General features: G+C 40.3%; 1 protein-coding gene across 2 annotated transcripts in view; it reads right to left on the minus strand.

The window, feature by feature from the left end:
* Nucleotides 1-364: 364 nt before the first annotated feature.
* The window catches only part of LOC143041002 (uncharacterized), an 82,945-nt gene continuing 65,362 nt past the window's right edge, over nucleotides 365-17,947 (minus strand). For both annotated transcript variants that reach the window (XM_076212525.1, XM_076212526.1), the window contains exons 8-10: nucleotides 15,539-15,631; nucleotides 13,978-14,121; nucleotides 365-1,505 (exon numbers count right to left, since the gene is read on the minus strand). In XM_076212525.1, coding sequence (XP_076068640.1) covers nucleotides 1,300-1,505; nucleotides 13,978-14,121; nucleotides 15,539-15,631 — 443 coding nt within the window. In that variant the 3' untranslated portion in view covers nucleotides 365-1,299. The remainder of the gene's footprint in view (nucleotides 1,506-13,977; nucleotides 14,122-15,538; nucleotides 15,632-17,947) is intronic.

The following is a 17,947-nucleotide window of genomic DNA, read 5'->3' on the forward strand; positions in this document are numbered from 1 at the left end:
AAAGATGGCCCCAACACTTTCAAAATTGACATATGAGCAAAGACTGTCTAAAATGGAACTACCAACCCCGGAACAAAAAAGGGAAAGAGATCTATTGGCCATTTACAGAATCGTGAAAGGCATGGAAGTCCTTGACAGAGAAGACTTACTAAATTGGGATAGAAGGAAAACAAGGGGACATGAATAGAAACTCATAAAGAACAGTTATAGAAGAGATCTGAAGAAAAAAAGTTTTCCATAAATTGGACAAAACAATATTGTGTGTAAACACCATACATGAATTTAAGAACAAACTAGATGTTGTGAGATACAAAGACAGGTCACCACATGCATAGCTCCCCTTCCTGTACAATACAGCTAGGTAAATACACAGTAGGTGAAGTTGGGAATAATCGGCAAGGTTATTAGGCACAAATATTTTGGAGCTCTTCTATTGTGGAACATCATTAAGGGTAATATTACAGATTGCAGCTGCATCCTGTTTTGATAATGAACATCAGTTCCCCTGTTATATATGCATGTCGTCATAGTGACAACATGCATATATTGACGCTCCTGAAATACTTTAAAAACAAAATATTTTAACAGAGATACAATTAATTTTGCATCGTCTGCAAAGAAATTCATATAACTGTTTCCATACCTGTCAAGCTACTGTGGTGTCTTGCTGTAAGATTTTGTGTTAGAGACTATAAGTTTGTGTATAAAACAGTAATAACCATAAGAAGATAATATTTTTTTGTCATTCAATATTTACTTGTTTCAAAATAAATGCAGAATGAAAACAGTGTAAACACACAGTATGAACACCACATAATGAAAAACAGTACTGTTTACAAAAGTTCTTGTAAACAGTAGTTTTTCATTGTGTGGTGCTCATACTATGACATGTGTTTACATTGTGTACAACAACAGTAGTACAAAGACCATCAATGAGGTACATTGAAACACATAAAAAAACACATCGCAAGCATAGAAAAGGCGTAACAGTTTTAACTTACGCCATAAGACTTGAAAAGACTTACGCAAAGAAACATAAGACTTAACAGGTATTTGTTTCTTTGTCACTGGCAGAAAGTTGTAGGGAGAGGACAGCAGTTGCCAATTGTCAGCTTTTCATGTGTGATAAAGTGTAAGAAATATAGCTGAAGTTGATAGATCATGGGTCCAGACTGGAGATTGGGTGTTAGTGCATGAGTTCTTCACCTCCTGATGGAGGTGAGAAGGTTAATGGCTCTTAAAAATGAACAGCTTTGCTGTCCATTTTGCAGGACCACCACATGCAAGTACCCATCAATGTTACTTGGCACATGGATTTTTTGAGTAGCAGTGCAAGTTTTCCACATTTGTTAAAGCTTCTGCTTGACCATTTTGGTTCCCATTATTATCTACACAGTAGCCAAGCAGTCCTCTTGTTTGCCAGGGAAAGTAATTTCCATTTGGGCAGCAGTGAGGCTTTGTACTCAGTTTTGCATCTTCCAGAAGCTTTCGATGATGAGCACAGTCTGAAAGAAGAGAGGCAGAGTGAATTTGATTTTAATACAGTGTATTTCTCCAAACACCTAGAGTCCAGTCATGTGTACATACCAACCAAGAAGGAGACCCTCAAGAAAATATCCTCAGTATTCTTCTTTTCACTGAGCCTGCTGATGACATTACAAGAGAAATACCTTCACCTAAAATAACTGCCAGTGTATGTCAACAACCTAGCTCTTTTCTGCAGCAGAACCCACCAACTGCCTTCTGCAAAAAGCCATAACCCAAGTGCACCAATGGGCAGAAGACTATTAGAATGAAATTTTTCACCTTTAAAAATCAGTCACCATGCACTTCTGTTGATGACATTGCTGCAAAGATATTTCATCAATACAAATAAAAAAAATCATACTCCAAATAGTAAAAACAAACCCAATTTCTGGGCCTGATCCACGTCATTAGACTCACATGGACTTACAACTAAAAGCATTCTGTCCTCATGGTTGCAAACTCCCAAGATTATCTTGCACAAGATAGAGAGTGGGTGAATGTTGATCCTCATGGCAAACCTACATACCAATCACTTTTCAGACCACCATCTCCAAAATATGACATATAATCTGGAAAATTTCAAACTAACCACTTTCATCTTCCAATCAATAATCACCTCATTTCCTCAGCACCTCAAAAGGCAGACTATGGCAAAAACATTATTATTAGCCTTTAACCTAACCATATAAACTACAAATCCACATTCCTGTCTCTGAAGACTAACCTGGAATCAAAATAAAGTGTCCTCAGCATCTTTAACTTTACTATAGTTATTGATTATACTGTATATTTACCCCAAAATATACAGTATAATCAATAACCTACCCTGTACATATTGACCACTTTCTCCAGTGAACTGTATCTTCTGTAATCTAATGGGTTGAAGAGTTTTATTTTTTCACCTTAAAACCAGTTATTATACATTTCTCCATGCATAACCTGCCCTGTATATATTGACCACTTTCTCCAGTGAACTGTATCTTCTGTAATCTAATGGGTTGAAGATTTTTATATTTTTCACCTTAAAACCAGTTATACATTTCTCCATGCATCACAGCTGCAAAGATACCTCTGTCATGATTGAATTTGATCTCTAGGTCTGATCCTCAACTCTCATTTCTTGGATCTCACCTAAAACATCTAAAAACTTTCTGCATTCAAATCTGTGGCCTCAAATTGTTGTTCCACACAAGTTTAATATGTCTTTCCATTCTAAAAATTCCTCGTACATTACCAAGAGCTTCTTCCCCCTTACAGGGGAGATAGCCAAAGTCAAAAGGCATAATTCCACTTACACCCATTCCATCCCCACCCACCCCACTCCCATTCACCACCCCTCCCTCTTATCTTGGCTCCTGGAAAAGGGTCATCCCTGCATCTTGCCCAATGCCCTAGATCTGAAACATGGAGCAAGACACAGCACATCCACAGTGAGGCTGCTTCATTTAATTGGTGACCCCCCCCCCTCTATCCCCTTATATAGAAACATTTAAGACCTTGTACAAAGCAAGATGGGTTACAGATGCCAAGCTTACTCCTCTGCCTCACCCACAGCTCTTTGAGTGCTAGACCATATACACTTTCTTGGCTGACACCTTAGCACAGGTGTTTTCGGCAGAACCCCAGTGAAGAGTTTATATTCAGAAAATGGATACCCCATTTAAACATACATATACCAAAGGCTTTTTCCCCCTACATGGGGGGTAGCCAAAAAGAAAAAGGCATAGAAACCACTCCCACCCATTCCATTTCCTATATATTCCACTCCCCTCCGCCCTCCTCCCTCCCTCTTATCTTGGCATCTCCTGGATGACGGGTCATCCCTGCATCCTCTCCACTGCCCTGGGTCAGAAGCAGTGTCGCAAGACACAGCACATCCACAGCAAGGCCGCTTCATAACTTCGGCGACCCCCCCCCCTCTGTCCCCTCATGTGCAGTTTGCTCGTGACCTCAGCTAGAGAGCTCGTTTTTCTGCACAGACACCAGCTAGCGAATACCTGTGAAATTTATATCTCCGAATAGTGTTAAGTGATTGTGTTGTGTTGGACTAGTAATTGGTTGAATGGTCGAAAACAGAGAGTTGTTTTAAATGGAAAAACTTCTAGATGGAAAAATGTTACAAGTGGAGTTCCTCAGGGTTCCATTCTTGGGCCACTTCTATTCATAGTATATATAAATGATATAGACCATGGACTAAAATCTGCTGTTTCCAAATTTGCTGATGATACAAAACTGTGCGGAGTGGCAAATGATCACTCAAACCAATTAGATATTCAAGAAGATTTAGATGAATTACAGCAATGGTCTGAAAAGTGGCTAATGAAATTTAGCACAAAACTGTGCGGAGTGACAAATGATCACTCAAACCAATTAGATATTCAAGAAGATTTAGATGAATTACAGCAATGGTCTGAAAAGTGGCTAATGAAATTTAGCACAAGTAAATGCAAGGTAATGCACATAGGTAAAAATAACAGTAAGTACGATTACAAGTTATTTGGAAATTCGTTAGTAAAAGTGGATAGTGAAAAAGATCTCGGCGTAATTATCAGTAACGATCTCAAATCATCCAAGCAGTGTATTTCAACCTCTGAGGAAGCAAATAAGATTCTAGGACTGATTGTGCGATCTTTTGACTTCAAAAGTCCATCACTCAATAACAAGCTATATAAAACGTTAGTTCGTCCACATTTGGAATATGCTGTTTCCGTATGGTCACCGAATCTCATTAAAGACATTGACAGACTGGAAAAAGTACAACTGCGAGCCACAAAACTGATACCAAATATCAAAAAGAAATCATACGAAAATCAACTAAAACATATGAATCTGTTTTCCCTAAGAAAGCGCAGACTCAGAGGTGACTTGATACAGGTCTTTAAGATCTTAAAGGAAATTGACAACATCAAAAGTGACAAAATTTTCACATTGAATGAGAATCAGACAAGAAACAATGGTCTCAAACTGTGCAGAAATAGATTCAATTTGGAAGTAGGTAGAAACAACCTTGCCAACCGTGTAGTTATTGAAGGGAATAAACTTCCTGCACAGGTAGTGCAATGTAGTTCAGGTCGAAGCTTTAAAAATCATTTAGATAAACACCTAAGGAAAGATGCTGTAATTATGATTTATTTCATATTATTTGTTTTTTTATCATTTGTTTTGATTTTCATTTATTATTAGTTATATGTCAATTGACGCAGCCCGAAGGGATTTCTCCCCGTCCTCGCCTTATATGCAGAGGGGGACGGAGAGGGGGGGTCGCCGATTAAATGAAGCGGCCTTGCTGTGGATGTACTGTGTCTTGCGACACTGCTTCTGACCCAGGGCGGTGGGCAGGGTGCAGGAATGACCCGTCATCCAGGAGGTGCTCAGATGAGAGGGAGGGTGGGAGGGGTGTGGAGTGTATCTAGGGATGAAATGGGTGGGAGTGTTTTTATGCCTTTCCCTTTTTGGCTACCTCCCTTGGAAGGGGGAAAAAGCCTTGGTATATGTATGTATGTATATGTCAATTCATTATTATTTACTATTTACCTGTTTGTTTATTATCTAACTATACCTATCCATTTATTTATGTATTTTATTTGTTATTTACATTATTATAGTTTTTATTTAATATTTTATTATGATTTTTTTCACATCCGACCTAGATATGGACCAAAAGGTCTCCTGTCGGTATGCTCCGCCTTTGTAAACCTTTGTAAAAGGAGAAGACGGGGAGAAATCCCTTCAGGCTGTGTCAAATTTTTTCTCATACATACTTCCTCACCCCCCATCCCCCACCCACTCCTCCTCATGCATCACAGCCTCATCTATACATAACCCCTCTCCATTCACCCCTATCTTCTGTCCTCTCCTGTCTTTCCTCCAGAGACATTCCTCTCTTTTGTAATGCCCCTTTCACCCCATCCATCCATCTCATCCTAGGATGCCCCCTCATATTCACTCCTTCCACCTCTGCCTTCCACACTTCTTTCACTAATCTTTCTTCACTCATTCTTTCCATGTGTCCAAACCATCCTAATACTCTAAACATCCCAGCACCAAATGAACCAACAAGGTAGCTTGGGGTGCAGCATCGACCCCTTTCTGCTTAGACAAGATTTCCACCTTTTCCTGTCCATGCGATAAAACGCATGGCAAAAATGCTGGAATGAATTCCTGACAAACCAGCTATAGACTATCAAGCCTCATGTTTGCCCATGGCCCAATTATTACCAATATATAAATGCTTTGAGACAGCAGTGACATGCTAGAACAGGACATTCTTGTATCACCCATGGCTTCTCATGTCTCATGACAACCCTCCTTCTGCTCTTGTTGTACTCCTATTATAGCCCACATTTTACTTGAATATCCTACCTACTCAACCCCTCATAGCAGCCTCCTCCTTATTCTTCTTCCTTCTCAAGCAACTATTTCATTATGTCTTATTTTAGGATATCATCACCAATACCTCTATCTTCTCTTAACATTTTCCTTCAATGGCCAACTTCTTTTCCAAAATATAATCCCTTATACCATACACACCTTCAAACATAACACCAATGCTACTGTAGTTTAAAGATGTCACACTTCCATATTTACCCCCACATGCTTCTAACCAACCCACCCCTACCACCTTACTCCATAGCCCCCATTATGATCTTCAGCATCAGCACTATATTACCCTCAAGGATTAAAGCACTTGTGAATAGTCAGTAACAAAATATAAATACAAATACATCTCATTTATGGAAACCAACTTAATACCCTGATCTCTCCACTCTCTCTCATGAAACAAACCTTCATTACAAACTACTGTATATCCCCCATGTATTAATTATACTTTACATAACATCCTAACACCTAAGCAGTTCCAATAAATCATAATTCCATATTTACACCCACACTCTCCTAACCCACATCCATCATACTTCATAGTCCTATTATGATCTTTAAAATCAGTGTGCCATGGGCCTCAAACATAGGATTGCTGGTGGACTGCTGGCAACAATACACAGTATTTAGTATTATACGGGAAGGGAGCAATGCTCGTGGTGACCCATCTTTGTATCTTTCAGCATCAAGGTTTTTCTTAAAATGTTGAATAGTATTTGCACCCACTGTTTCTTTATCTAAGTTATTCCAGATATCCAGCACAAAGTGTGCAAAGATGGTGTGTGGAACAAGAAGGACAGGAGGAAACAGAAGGAAGGGTAGTGAATGGTAGGATGAGGAAACAAAGAAGGTTGTAGAAGGGAAGAAGCGACCTTTCACAGATTGGTTACAAAATAGGACGAGGGAGTCATATGAGAGGTACAAAGAAAAGAAAAGAGAAGTAAAGCACAAGGTAAAGGAGGCAAAGAGGAGAGCAGATGTGAAATGGGGTAATAGTATGACAGAAAATTTTGAAAGTAATAAAAAGATGTTTTGGAAAGATATTACGAGAGGAAGAGGAGGCAAATCAAGTAGAGAGGAAAAGGTAAAAGGTGTAGATGGAGAGATGATAATGGAAGAGAAAGCAGTAAGGGGAAGATGGGCAGAGTATTTTAGGGAGTTGCTTAATGTGAAGGAGGATAGGGAGGAAAAGATAGTTGCAGTGGGAAATGCTAAGAAAATTACCGTGATGAGTGAGGAAAATGGAGGAGAAATAAGGAAGGATGAAGTGAAGGCTGTTGTTAAGATGATGAAAGCAGGTAAGGCACCTGATCTGGATGGATACCGTGCAGAATGTCTAAAAAAAGGAGGTACAGTGATGGTGGACTGGCTGGTGAGGTTATTTGATGTTTGCTGGAGATAGGGTAGAGTGCCGGAGGACTGGAGGAGTGCCTGTATAGTTCCACTTTACAAGGGAAAAGGGGACAAGTGTGAATGTAGTAGTTTCAGAGGGATTAGCTTGTTAAGTGTAGTTGGGAAGGCTTATGGGAGGATCTTGATTGAGAGGGTTAGGAGAGGAACAGAAGGAGTAATTGGTGAGGAACAGTGTGGATTTAGGACAGGTAGAGGTTGTGTAGATCAGATTTTTGTGGTAAGACAGATATGTGAGAAAGCTATAGGAAAGGGGAAGGATGTTTTTTTGGCTTTTATGGATCTGGAAAAGGCTTATGATAGGGTAGACAGGAAGGCACTATGGGAGGTTTTGCGGATATACAGGATAGGAGGAAAGCTTTTAGGAGCTGTCAAGAGTTTTTAAGGGAATAGTAGAGCATGTGTCAGGATAAGAAATGGAGAGGTTGAGTGTTTCAAGGTAAAGGTGGGACTTCATCAGGGATGTGTTATGTCGCCCTGGCTGTTCAACTTGTACATGGATTGGGTGGTGCAAGAGGTAAATGCAAGGGTGGTGGGTCAGGGATTGGAGATGGTTAAAGAAAATGGAGAAAAGTTGGAGGTGAGCCAGCTGTTGTTTGCGGACAACACTGCGCTTGTGGCAGGATCGGAGGAGGGATTGAGGAAGTTTGGGAGAGTGTGTGAAAGAAGAAAGCTGAAGATAAATGTGGGTAAAAGTTAGGTGATGAGATGTTCAAGGGGTGAAAGTGGTAGCAGACTGGAAGTGAGCATTAAGGGAGAGTGACTGGAGGAAGTGGTTTTAGATACTTGGGTGCAAATGTGGCAGGTAAAGGTGGAGTGGAAATGGAGGTAGAATGTAGATTGAGAGAAGCGAGTAAATGCCTTGGTGGATTAAAAAGGGTAATGAGGAATAGACATTTGGGAATGGATGCTAAGAGGAGACTGTATGAAGGAGTAATTGTGCCAACAGCACTGTATGGAGCAGAAACATGGAACATAAGAGAGGAAGAGAGAAGGAGTTTGAATGTGTTTGAGATGAAGTGTCTGAGAAGTATGATGGGGGTTACTAGGCTAGATAGAGAAATTAGGCGGTGAGGAGGAGAACAGGGGTGGAAAGGGAGTTGGGAGATAGGGTTGATGAAAGAGTATTAGGATGGTTTGGACACATGGAAAGAATGAGTGAAGAAAGACTAGTAAAAGAAGTATGGAAGGCAGATGTGGAGGGAGTGAACATGAGGGGACATCCTAGGATGAGATGGATGGATGGGGTGAAGGGGGCTTTGGGGAAGAGGGGAATGTCTGTTGAGGAAGGATGGGAGAGGACAGAAGACAGGGGTGAATGGAGAATGGTTGTATATGGATGATGTTGTGATCCATGATGGGGGGCGAGGTAGTATGTGTGAGCAAAATTTGACGCAGCCTGAAGGGATTTCTCCCCGTCTTCTTTTATGCATGGGGGGGGGATGGAGAGGGAGGGTCGCCGATTTAATGAAGCAGCCTTGCTGTGGACGTGCTGTGAATTGCGACACTGCCTCTGACCCAGGGCAGTGGACAAGGTGCAGGGATGACCTGTCATCCAGGAGGTGCTAAGATGGGAGGGAGGGTGGAGGGGAGTGGAGTGTATTTAGGGATGGAATGGGTGGGAATGATTTTATAGGGTGCTCCAGAATAAATGCCACAGATTTTATCTCAGTTTATTTAAGAACGAACAGAGATGCAAGAACAAACTTTAGCATTCTGAAAAGCTAATATGATGGCAATTTGTTCAGCACTCGAGCAAACTTCTTGAAGTGCACGTGCCCGGTGTGAGCACCACGTCAATTAAAACATGGTTTGATCCGGAGGCAGAAATTCTCCGCGATTTTGCAGCATATCTCCGCCGTCACATTGGCTGCATAAGCTTCGACATTCTGCTTTAACTGGTCAAGGGTGGTTGTTGTTGTTGTTGTTGTCGTTCCCTAGACTGTCTGTCCGAGCAGTCCCGTCTCCCCAAGGAAGGCCACAGCCGAAACTGGGTTTTCCCACAAATCCTTTATAGAGTGTATGTTGTGTTGTTTGCGTGCATGATTGTGTATAATGCAGTCTTCCATTATGTGTTGTATGGTATGGGGTGAAGTGTTACATCCTGGGCAGCTGTTCACAACACGGTCGTCCAGCCTCTTCTGGTAGCTTAGAAGTGCTGGGTGGTGACCGCATCGCAGTCTGGCCAAGTGGACTCTGTCCTTTCGTGGGAGAGAGGATTCAGAAGGGTGGATATCAGGGGGTCTGGCATGCAGCAGTGTGTTGTCTTTCAGTGTGTTAATGGAGCGGTGAGTGATATGATTATGAATATGTTTCCGGAGGCTGGTATTTGGTGGTTGTGGAGGAAGAGAAGAGAGTATCTGCGTAATAAAGGTCTTTGGGTGTAGTTTTAATGTTTCTTGGTGTGTGTGGGTGTTCTGTTATGTAGTGTAGCGGGTGTGATGTGTTTGTGGTGGCTGCAGCAAGTGTTTGTGTGCCTCTCATGTCGAGGTGGTCCTTGACTTTGAGGACTTTTGTTTCATGGTGTAAATGGTCTGTAGGTGTTGTATTTGTGCAGCCTGTAATTGTTTTTAGGGCTTTGTTTTGTATGATTTGAAGGGTGTTATGGTGTGTCTCACTGAGATTAGGAGCCCATGCAGGACTCGCATAATTCATCACTGAGCGTATGCATTGTTTGTATATTGTTATATTAGTTTCTTTGTTTTGTCCAAATGTTGTTCCAGTGATTGACTTAAGTGCGTTAAGTCTAGGTGTGCATTTGTTCTTTATGTTTGTGAGGTGTTGTTTGAAAGACATGGATGTATCGTATGTTACACCAAGAATTTTCGGTGTGTTTGTGTGTGGTATTAGAGTGTTGTTGATGTAGAGATGAGGTATGTATTTGTGTTCTTTTGTCCAGTTGGTGAGAAGTGTTGCTGTAGATTTGGTTGGAGCTATTTTGAGTCTGTTTGTGATGAACCATGTGTTGAGTGTGTCAAGGTAAGGCTGGATTATTTCTGCAGCTTTGTCTGTGTTACGATGTGTGCATGTGATTGTTATGTCGTCTGCGTAGGAAGAGATTTGTATTTCTGAGGTGTCTGTTGTGGGTAAGTCATGCATGTATAGATTAAATAATGTGGGGGATAGAACTGAGCCCTGTGGTACTCCGTTCTTAATGTTTCTGATGTGCGATGATTGGCCATTATATGACACATGAGCATTCCTGCCTGCCAGATAATTGGCCAGCCATCTTTTGGTGTTATTGTGCATGTCTGTGTTATATATTTTATTTGTTAGGTTGTGGCGGGGGATAGCATCAAAAGCTTTACTAATGTCCAATGTTATAAGAAGTGTTCTGTGGTGGGGCCTATCTGAATTGATGCCATCTAAAATTCTTTGTGTGAGGTTTGTCAGAAGAGTGTTTGTGGAGTGTAGTGGCCTAAAACCGTGTTGTGAGTCAGCAAGGGGAATATATGGTGTGACAAGTTTAAGTATTAGGCGTTCAATGATTTTAGAGGGGGTGCAGAGAAGTGTGATTGGGCGGTGCGATGTTGGGATTGTTGGGTCTTTGTTCGGTTTTGGAATGGTGATTATTTTACCATGCTTCCAGATGTCGGGTATAGTGTTGGGTGAATAGCTGTAGTTTGCAATGTTTGTGAGTGCGTGTATACCTTGTGGTCCAATGTGTTTTAGGTGGATGTTGCTTATGTTATCAGGGCCACAGGCAGATGAGTGCTTGAGATTATGCATTGTGAGTTTTGTCTGACTGTCTATGAAGGGTGTATAGTCTGAGTCTGTGGGGAAGTCTTTCTTACGTCGAATGGTGCGTCGGTCGTCAGGGTGAGATGTAAGATGGCTCGTCTGTGCAAAATGACGTATGAGTGCGTTTGCTTGTTGTCTGTTTGAGGGTAGATTATCTGTTGTTGTGATTATTGCTGCGTGAGAGCGTGTAGTGTTAGTGTTGGATAGTGTGATGCTGTTGAGTGTTTTGTACAATTTGCTGGTGTTTGTTTTGTGATCAAGTGTATTGATAAAGTTTTGCCAATTTTGTGTTTTTTGTTCATGTATTTTATTGGCAATCGCAGTGTTTAGTGTTTGTATTTGGTCTGCTATGTTTTGAGGGATAGGTGTGGGGGTATCGTGTTTAAGTGTGTCACGTTGTCTGATGAGGCCTTGGATTTCTGGTGTGAAGTTGGGGTTGTGTGATTTTCTGTTGCCTCTAGGGATGTATCTCTTGTCTGCGTTTTGTATGATTGTATTAAAAGCGTGCACAGCATTGTTTATGTTTGTGATTGGTGTACTGTTAAGTGTTTCAAAATGTTGTTCTGTCTCTTCAGTAAAGGCTTCCCAGTTAGCTCTCTTGTAATTGGTGTAAGTGTGTCTGTGGCCAGCTGGGGTGCATCTTGTTTTGGTGGTGATGATGATTGGAAGGTGGTCAGAGCCAAGGGCTCCGACCACTCTCCATGATGTTGTTGGGGTTAGGCAGGGGGAGCAAAAGGTGATATCAGGAGAGGAGGGAGTGTAGAGGGCTTGGTATGGGATATGTGTATGATTATGCGTGTTGTTCATGATAGTCAATGAGTCGAATTGAGTCTGTATATCAAGCCCTCTGTCTGTGTCAGGGTTGTCGACATACCAGGCAGACGACTTGGCGTTGAAGTCACCACCCATGATCAGGTTGGGGATTGAGGTTAGTTGGCTAAGTTGAGGTCTGAAGGTGTTTGGAACTGTGGGGGATGATTGGGGGGGAATGTACATGTTAACTATTATCAGTGTTGAATTGTTGCCTGTGCGGATATGAATGGATTGGGTTTCTGTTGTGTTATCTGTGGTAGGGAGGAGAATTTTGGTTGTGGCACTTGTGTCCACAAAACAGATGGAGTGGTGGTCAAGGGTGGTTGGCTTGTTTGCATACACCTCTCCCTTAGACGCTCCCCACAACCAAAAGTCCAAGGGATTGAGGTCAGGGCTATGAGGTGCCCACTCGTGTGTTGTGCGTAAACTGATTACGCGGGATCCGAAAAGCTCTTTCAGCAAGCCGAGAGAATCGTGAGCTGTATGGGGCGTAGCTCCATCTTGCTGAAACCACATTCTGCTCTTCTGGTGGACAGTGAACCTTTGACCTAGTTCAGTGTTGAGCTTGTTGATGATTTCACAGTAACGTTCGCTGTTGACTGTCACTGTCTTGCCACGCCCGTCCTGAAACCAGTATGGTCCAAGAAGACCATGTCTGGGGTTGAATGCAATCCATGCAGTCACTTTGGCGCCCTTCAGATGTTTCTCACTCATCTCCTCAGGAGGCTCCTCGCCCCATAAAACGTTATTGTGATTGTTTACCTTCCCATTGAGGTGATAATGAGCCTCATCACTGAACCAGATGTTGTTCAACCACCCAGGTGAGCACTCCAGCTTCTCGTCCAACCACTCACACATTTCAATGCGCCTGGTCTTGTCCTCATCCTTCAAGACATGATGAGTGGAAATCCTGTAGGGGAAGAGCTTCAGATCATTCCTTTCCTCATGGAGCGCAGCAGTGTGGTTGGTGAAAGGCTTAGCTCATGTGCCCGTCTGCGATAGGACATTTTGGGGCTTCTCACAACTGAGTCCTTGATTTGCCGGCGTTTCTCTGGCGTCAGGATTGATTTTGCGCCACTTCTACCCTTGTTGCTATTGTGGAGTGTTTGCTCCTTTTCGAAGTGTTTAACAATCCTCCAGATTTACTTGTTGTCCAGTGTTTTGATGCTATGATGAAGTCCAAATTTGTTCTGGAATTTACGACGAACCTCCACGTACGAATATCTCTTGTACCAGAATTGCACAATTCTTTGCTTCTGCTTTAAAGTGAACATTTTCCAGCTGCTCTAAAAAGCAAAAACATGGTTAAAATTGCCACTAAGTAGTTAACAAGCCCCGAAAAGGAAATATTGGTAAAGCAAAAATTACGATTTTCACAGCCAAAACAAGTTGTGGCATTTTTTCTGGAGCACCAGGTATGCCTTTTTCTTTTTGGCTACCTCCCTTGAAAGAGGGAAAAAGCCTTGGTATATGTATGTATGTATTTTCAGATCTCTTCTATAGTTATCTTTTTTGAGTTTCTTTTCATGACCTTGTTTTTCCATTGTCATTTTTTAGTAAATCATTCCTATCAAGGATTTTCATTCCTTTCATGATTCTATAGATAGTAGTTCACCTCTTTTTCTTCTCTGCTCCAGTGTTGGTAGTTCCAATTTAGATAATCATTGTTCGTATGTTAATTTGGAAAGAGCTGGTGCCAACTTTGTCATCGCTCTCTGTATTCTTTCTAATTTCCTTATATTCTTTTTAGCACTGGGTGTCCATAGTGTCACTGTGTATTCCAGTTTTAGTCTAATCAATGTAACTAATATTTTTTAATCATTTCTTCATCCAAATAGTCAAATACCACTTTCATTGACCTTAATAGGTTGAAGGTTTCTCCAACTATTTTGTATATATGTTTATCCGGTGTCATGTCTTTGCTGATTATAACTCCAAGGTCTCTTTCAGAGTACACTATAAAGCTTGTTTTAAGAAAATGTTCTTGCACTATTGATCTATTTGTTGTATAGATGTATGATATTATAGGGGAAAAATGTGGAAGTAGTAGTATGTGTACTATGAATGACATGAGAAAAATTTAGACAAGAAATAAGTTATCCTTACTGCAGTCCATATCATCTGATTGGTAGATGGGTGCTGTGAAGTTTTCAATCTGTTTACCATTCTTGTCAGCACAGAAGGCATGGGTATCTACATACTGAACTTGATGGTAAAAGCCATCAACTGTACATCGTGGCTTTCGTGCTCCTGTTGAAAGTATGGTAGGCATAAGGTAAAGGTAGCAGAAATGTTTAAAACAAACGAAATTCTATATCCTTGTGTTCCTTCTTATTCTCATGCAGTGAAATCTGTGTGACATTGTATCACATATTTGTTGGTTTGTGTTAAATGACTGGATTGGGAAATTTTGAATACACAAAGTTGCTATTTCAGATGTAAAACTACATTTTTGTCTGACACTGTATATTAATAGCCTAACTAATATTTAGAGTAAAAAGTCCATATTCTGCTCATATGATTGTGAGCAGATCCCTCAGATCTCCCTATAGTTATACACACCAAGTTTCTAGCAACTGGGATGGTTTTTCGAGCCATGCTATCCCATTCTTGTCTTAGGTAATGTGACAGATGCTTGAATGAGTTGTTAAACTCTGGATACAAAAAATAAGCAACTTGAGTCCCTTGGACTACTATGTTTGGAACATTGATAAAAATGAGACCAATCAACATCACCTACAATCCCACATATTTTACTGAAGGCTACCATCGTTAAGATAATGTCCAAAATGAATAAGGAACAGTTTATTTGTGCTTGTCAACACTTCTGATCTCGCATTGAAATAATTGATGCTTAAGGCACATATAATAAACCTATAGTACAGATATTCACTGATAATATCATCTGCACACATTTTCATGAAAATATGGTTTTTGGTCAAATAAAGTTGTTCCACTAGATCATCAAATATGTCCTAAGATATTCTATGTAGTCTAAACCCAATGGTAAATGAGAGTTTGGGTAGAGGAAGATTATAACAAAATGGGCTGGATGTAATGCTGACAGCTAGTGAAGAAGCTATCACTATTAGTAGTGTTTTGAATCATTGGGCTGTCATTTCATAAGAACAGTGTTTAAAACATGCAGGGGTGGTGAAGTGAGAAGTCGCAACATTTTTTTTTTTTTTTTTTTTTTTTTTTGGGGGGGGGGGGGCAAATGAATGTGTTTAGTTGCCATACATTCCAACATCATTGAACATATATTTCATGCAGTGACCATGTAAGGAGCTGCGTAAAAATCAAAACTATCCTACTGTCAGTTGTTGAGAATGAGAATTGAAGTGATTTTAGTGCAAATAATCAGGTACCAGGAATAGGAAAATTTTCTGATTTTTTTATGTAGACTTTAAAATTAAATAATTAATGCACTGAATATTGCTGATGTATCTAGTCCCCAAATTATGTACAGTATTTGAAATTTTGTAGGTATTGATAAAGGTGTAAACAGAATGATAAACCAGTCCACCATCACTGAATGATAATTATTATAATAATAATAATGATGACGATAATAATATGTCGCATTCATTGAACTTGTTAAAACTAAATTTTCCATTACAACTGTTGTATGCCTCCAAAATAAATGCCATTCACAAAAACTTCTTACCTGTCGTGAAGTTTTGGGTTTCAGCCTCCATATATTTGTGATAGGCTTTCTCACATGGCTGCCAGTATGTCGAAGTATGTATGCTTTTGTTGTCTACCGCACCATTAAAGGATAGGAAGATATAAAAAGATATAAAGATTCATATGCACCTAGTTATTTTCATGAATAAATATACCTGTACTGTCTCTCTATTCCTTTCTCAATCTCTCTCTCTATATATATTTTTTTTTTTCTCGCACACATATATGAGGAAAGAGTAAAAGCACTGGGTCTGCCATCTTTGAAATAATGAAGAGAAAGAGGTGATATAATTGCAGTATTTAGGTCACTAAAGGGGATTGAGTGCATTGACAGAAAATATGGGAGAGGTGAGGTTGTGGGAACAAATTAAGAAAGACCACATCTTAAGGATGTGAAGAAATATATTTTTCTGTATTGATACATAAATACTTGGAATAGCTTTGATGGTGCTATAGCCCAAGCCTGAACAATACATGAATTCAAATCTAAAATTATGATAATTAAAAGTCAAGGATATAGATTAAATTGGAACTGTACATGAATTTGAGGCAAAGTATGATAAACTGGAGAGTAGGAAATGGGACCTAATAAGCATTGCTCTTTTTCCTGTATAGTACAATTAGGTAAGTACACAAATTATATATAGAATTCACATATATATGAACAACTGACTAAGATATATAGATGAGCATGAAAATGGTATGTTAGATAAAATGCAGGAGAATTATATCAGGACCATATCAAATGAAGATGAATGGGGCAATGGAAAATCAGGAATATTGAGCTACTATTCAAGGAAAAGATACATTAAAATTTGAAGAGATCATAGAAAAACAAAAGAAAGCGGGACAAAAAAAAATGAACATGCAGTGAAGGACCAAAAAAAGGAGAATCTTCTCAGAGAAGTTGTTGAGAAAAGGTGATGGACAGGGAGAGTTCTGGAGGTAAATGTATTCAAGGGAGAGGGCAGTGGTTTAGCAGGTTACTATCTAGTAGAAGGGATATTGATAATGGAGATGAAAAGGGAGGGAGGCAGAGAAGTGCTGAAGGTGAGTATATTAGATGAAAAGGAAAGAGAAAGAATATGAGGCAAAGCTGAGAGAAGTATGGGATAAAGGAGAAATGGGTAGAGAAGAATGGGTATTTCAAGGAGGAAGTGCCCAAAGATGACATGTGGGATAAAGAGGATAGGGTTAGCATAAGGAGAAACAGCTAATAATGGAATGAGATGAGGTAGGTGGTGGCAGAGAAATGAACATTTGCAGATTGGTTGCAAAGAAGAAATGGGGACAGAATCAAAACACAAGGTGAGAGTCCAAAAGGAGAACAAATGTAAGGTTTGGCAGGTATTTGATGGAGAATCTTAAATAAAAGTAAGGAAATTATAAAGGTGAGGGGTGAGTCCTGTAGAGGGTATAGATAGATGCTAATGGAAGTGAGGGTGGTAAAGGGAAGGTGGGTGGAGTATTTTAGGGGTTGAATGAACATAGAGGAGGCTTGGATTGTGGCAGAGAGATACCAGGAAAATTATCTTGAAAGAGAACAATAGCATAGGAAAAGAGGAGATATATATAAAGGAAGGTGGTGAGGAACATATGCCAGGAAGCACATAGCTGTGGCCAAAGCTGTCATCTGTGCTATATACACTTGGTTATTGGGAAAATTAACGGTTACTGCTGGGAATCGGAGGGGAGTGTAGGATTCAAACCCACAACAAAGTGAATGTGAGACCAGCACACTTCCAGTTATGCCCTTAGCACACACAAATATGGAGCATTAACCTCTTCACTCCGGGGCGCATCGCACATCTGGCAGCATTAGCTGCCCGACGTGCGATGTTGCGTCATAATAATCGCATTATAAAAAATAAAGTCAGTGCTCAATCGTTCATTCTCTTTCACCCGTGAATTTTGATAACCATTGAAAATATGATAAAGCCAGTTTAGAGAGAATGGAGGTTACGTAGGTACGACTAAAATAAATATAATCAAGACGCTGACGTCGGCATCATCACGTACCCACTTGCTCCTCATAACGCCTACATAGGCATCACCATATGGAAGTGGTTAAAGTTATGAAAGTTGGTAAGACTCCTGAATTAGATTGTTGTCACAGAGTATCAGCCAAGGAGTAGTTACAGTAGAAAGACTAGTGAGATTGCTTAATGTGTGTACTCTCATGGACTGAAGGGATGCATGTATAGTTACACTATATATGGGAAAAGTGAACAAATATGAATGTAGTAGTTTTAGAGGGATAAGTCTGTTAAGTATTTACCTAGTTGTATTTTACAGGACGGGAGCTATGCTCGTTATGACCCATTTTTCTATCTCTCCACATCCAATTTATTTTTGAACTCATGTATAGTTCTGGCATTCACTGTTTCAC

The sequence above is a fragment of the Oratosquilla oratoria genome, chromosome 30, assembly GCF_046742065.1.
Source record: "Oratosquilla oratoria isolate Oo_2021 chromosome 30, ASM4674206v1, whole genome shotgun sequence".
Classification (NCBI taxonomy): Eukaryota; Metazoa; Arthropoda; class Malacostraca; order Stomatopoda; family Squillidae; genus Oratosquilla; species Oratosquilla oratoria.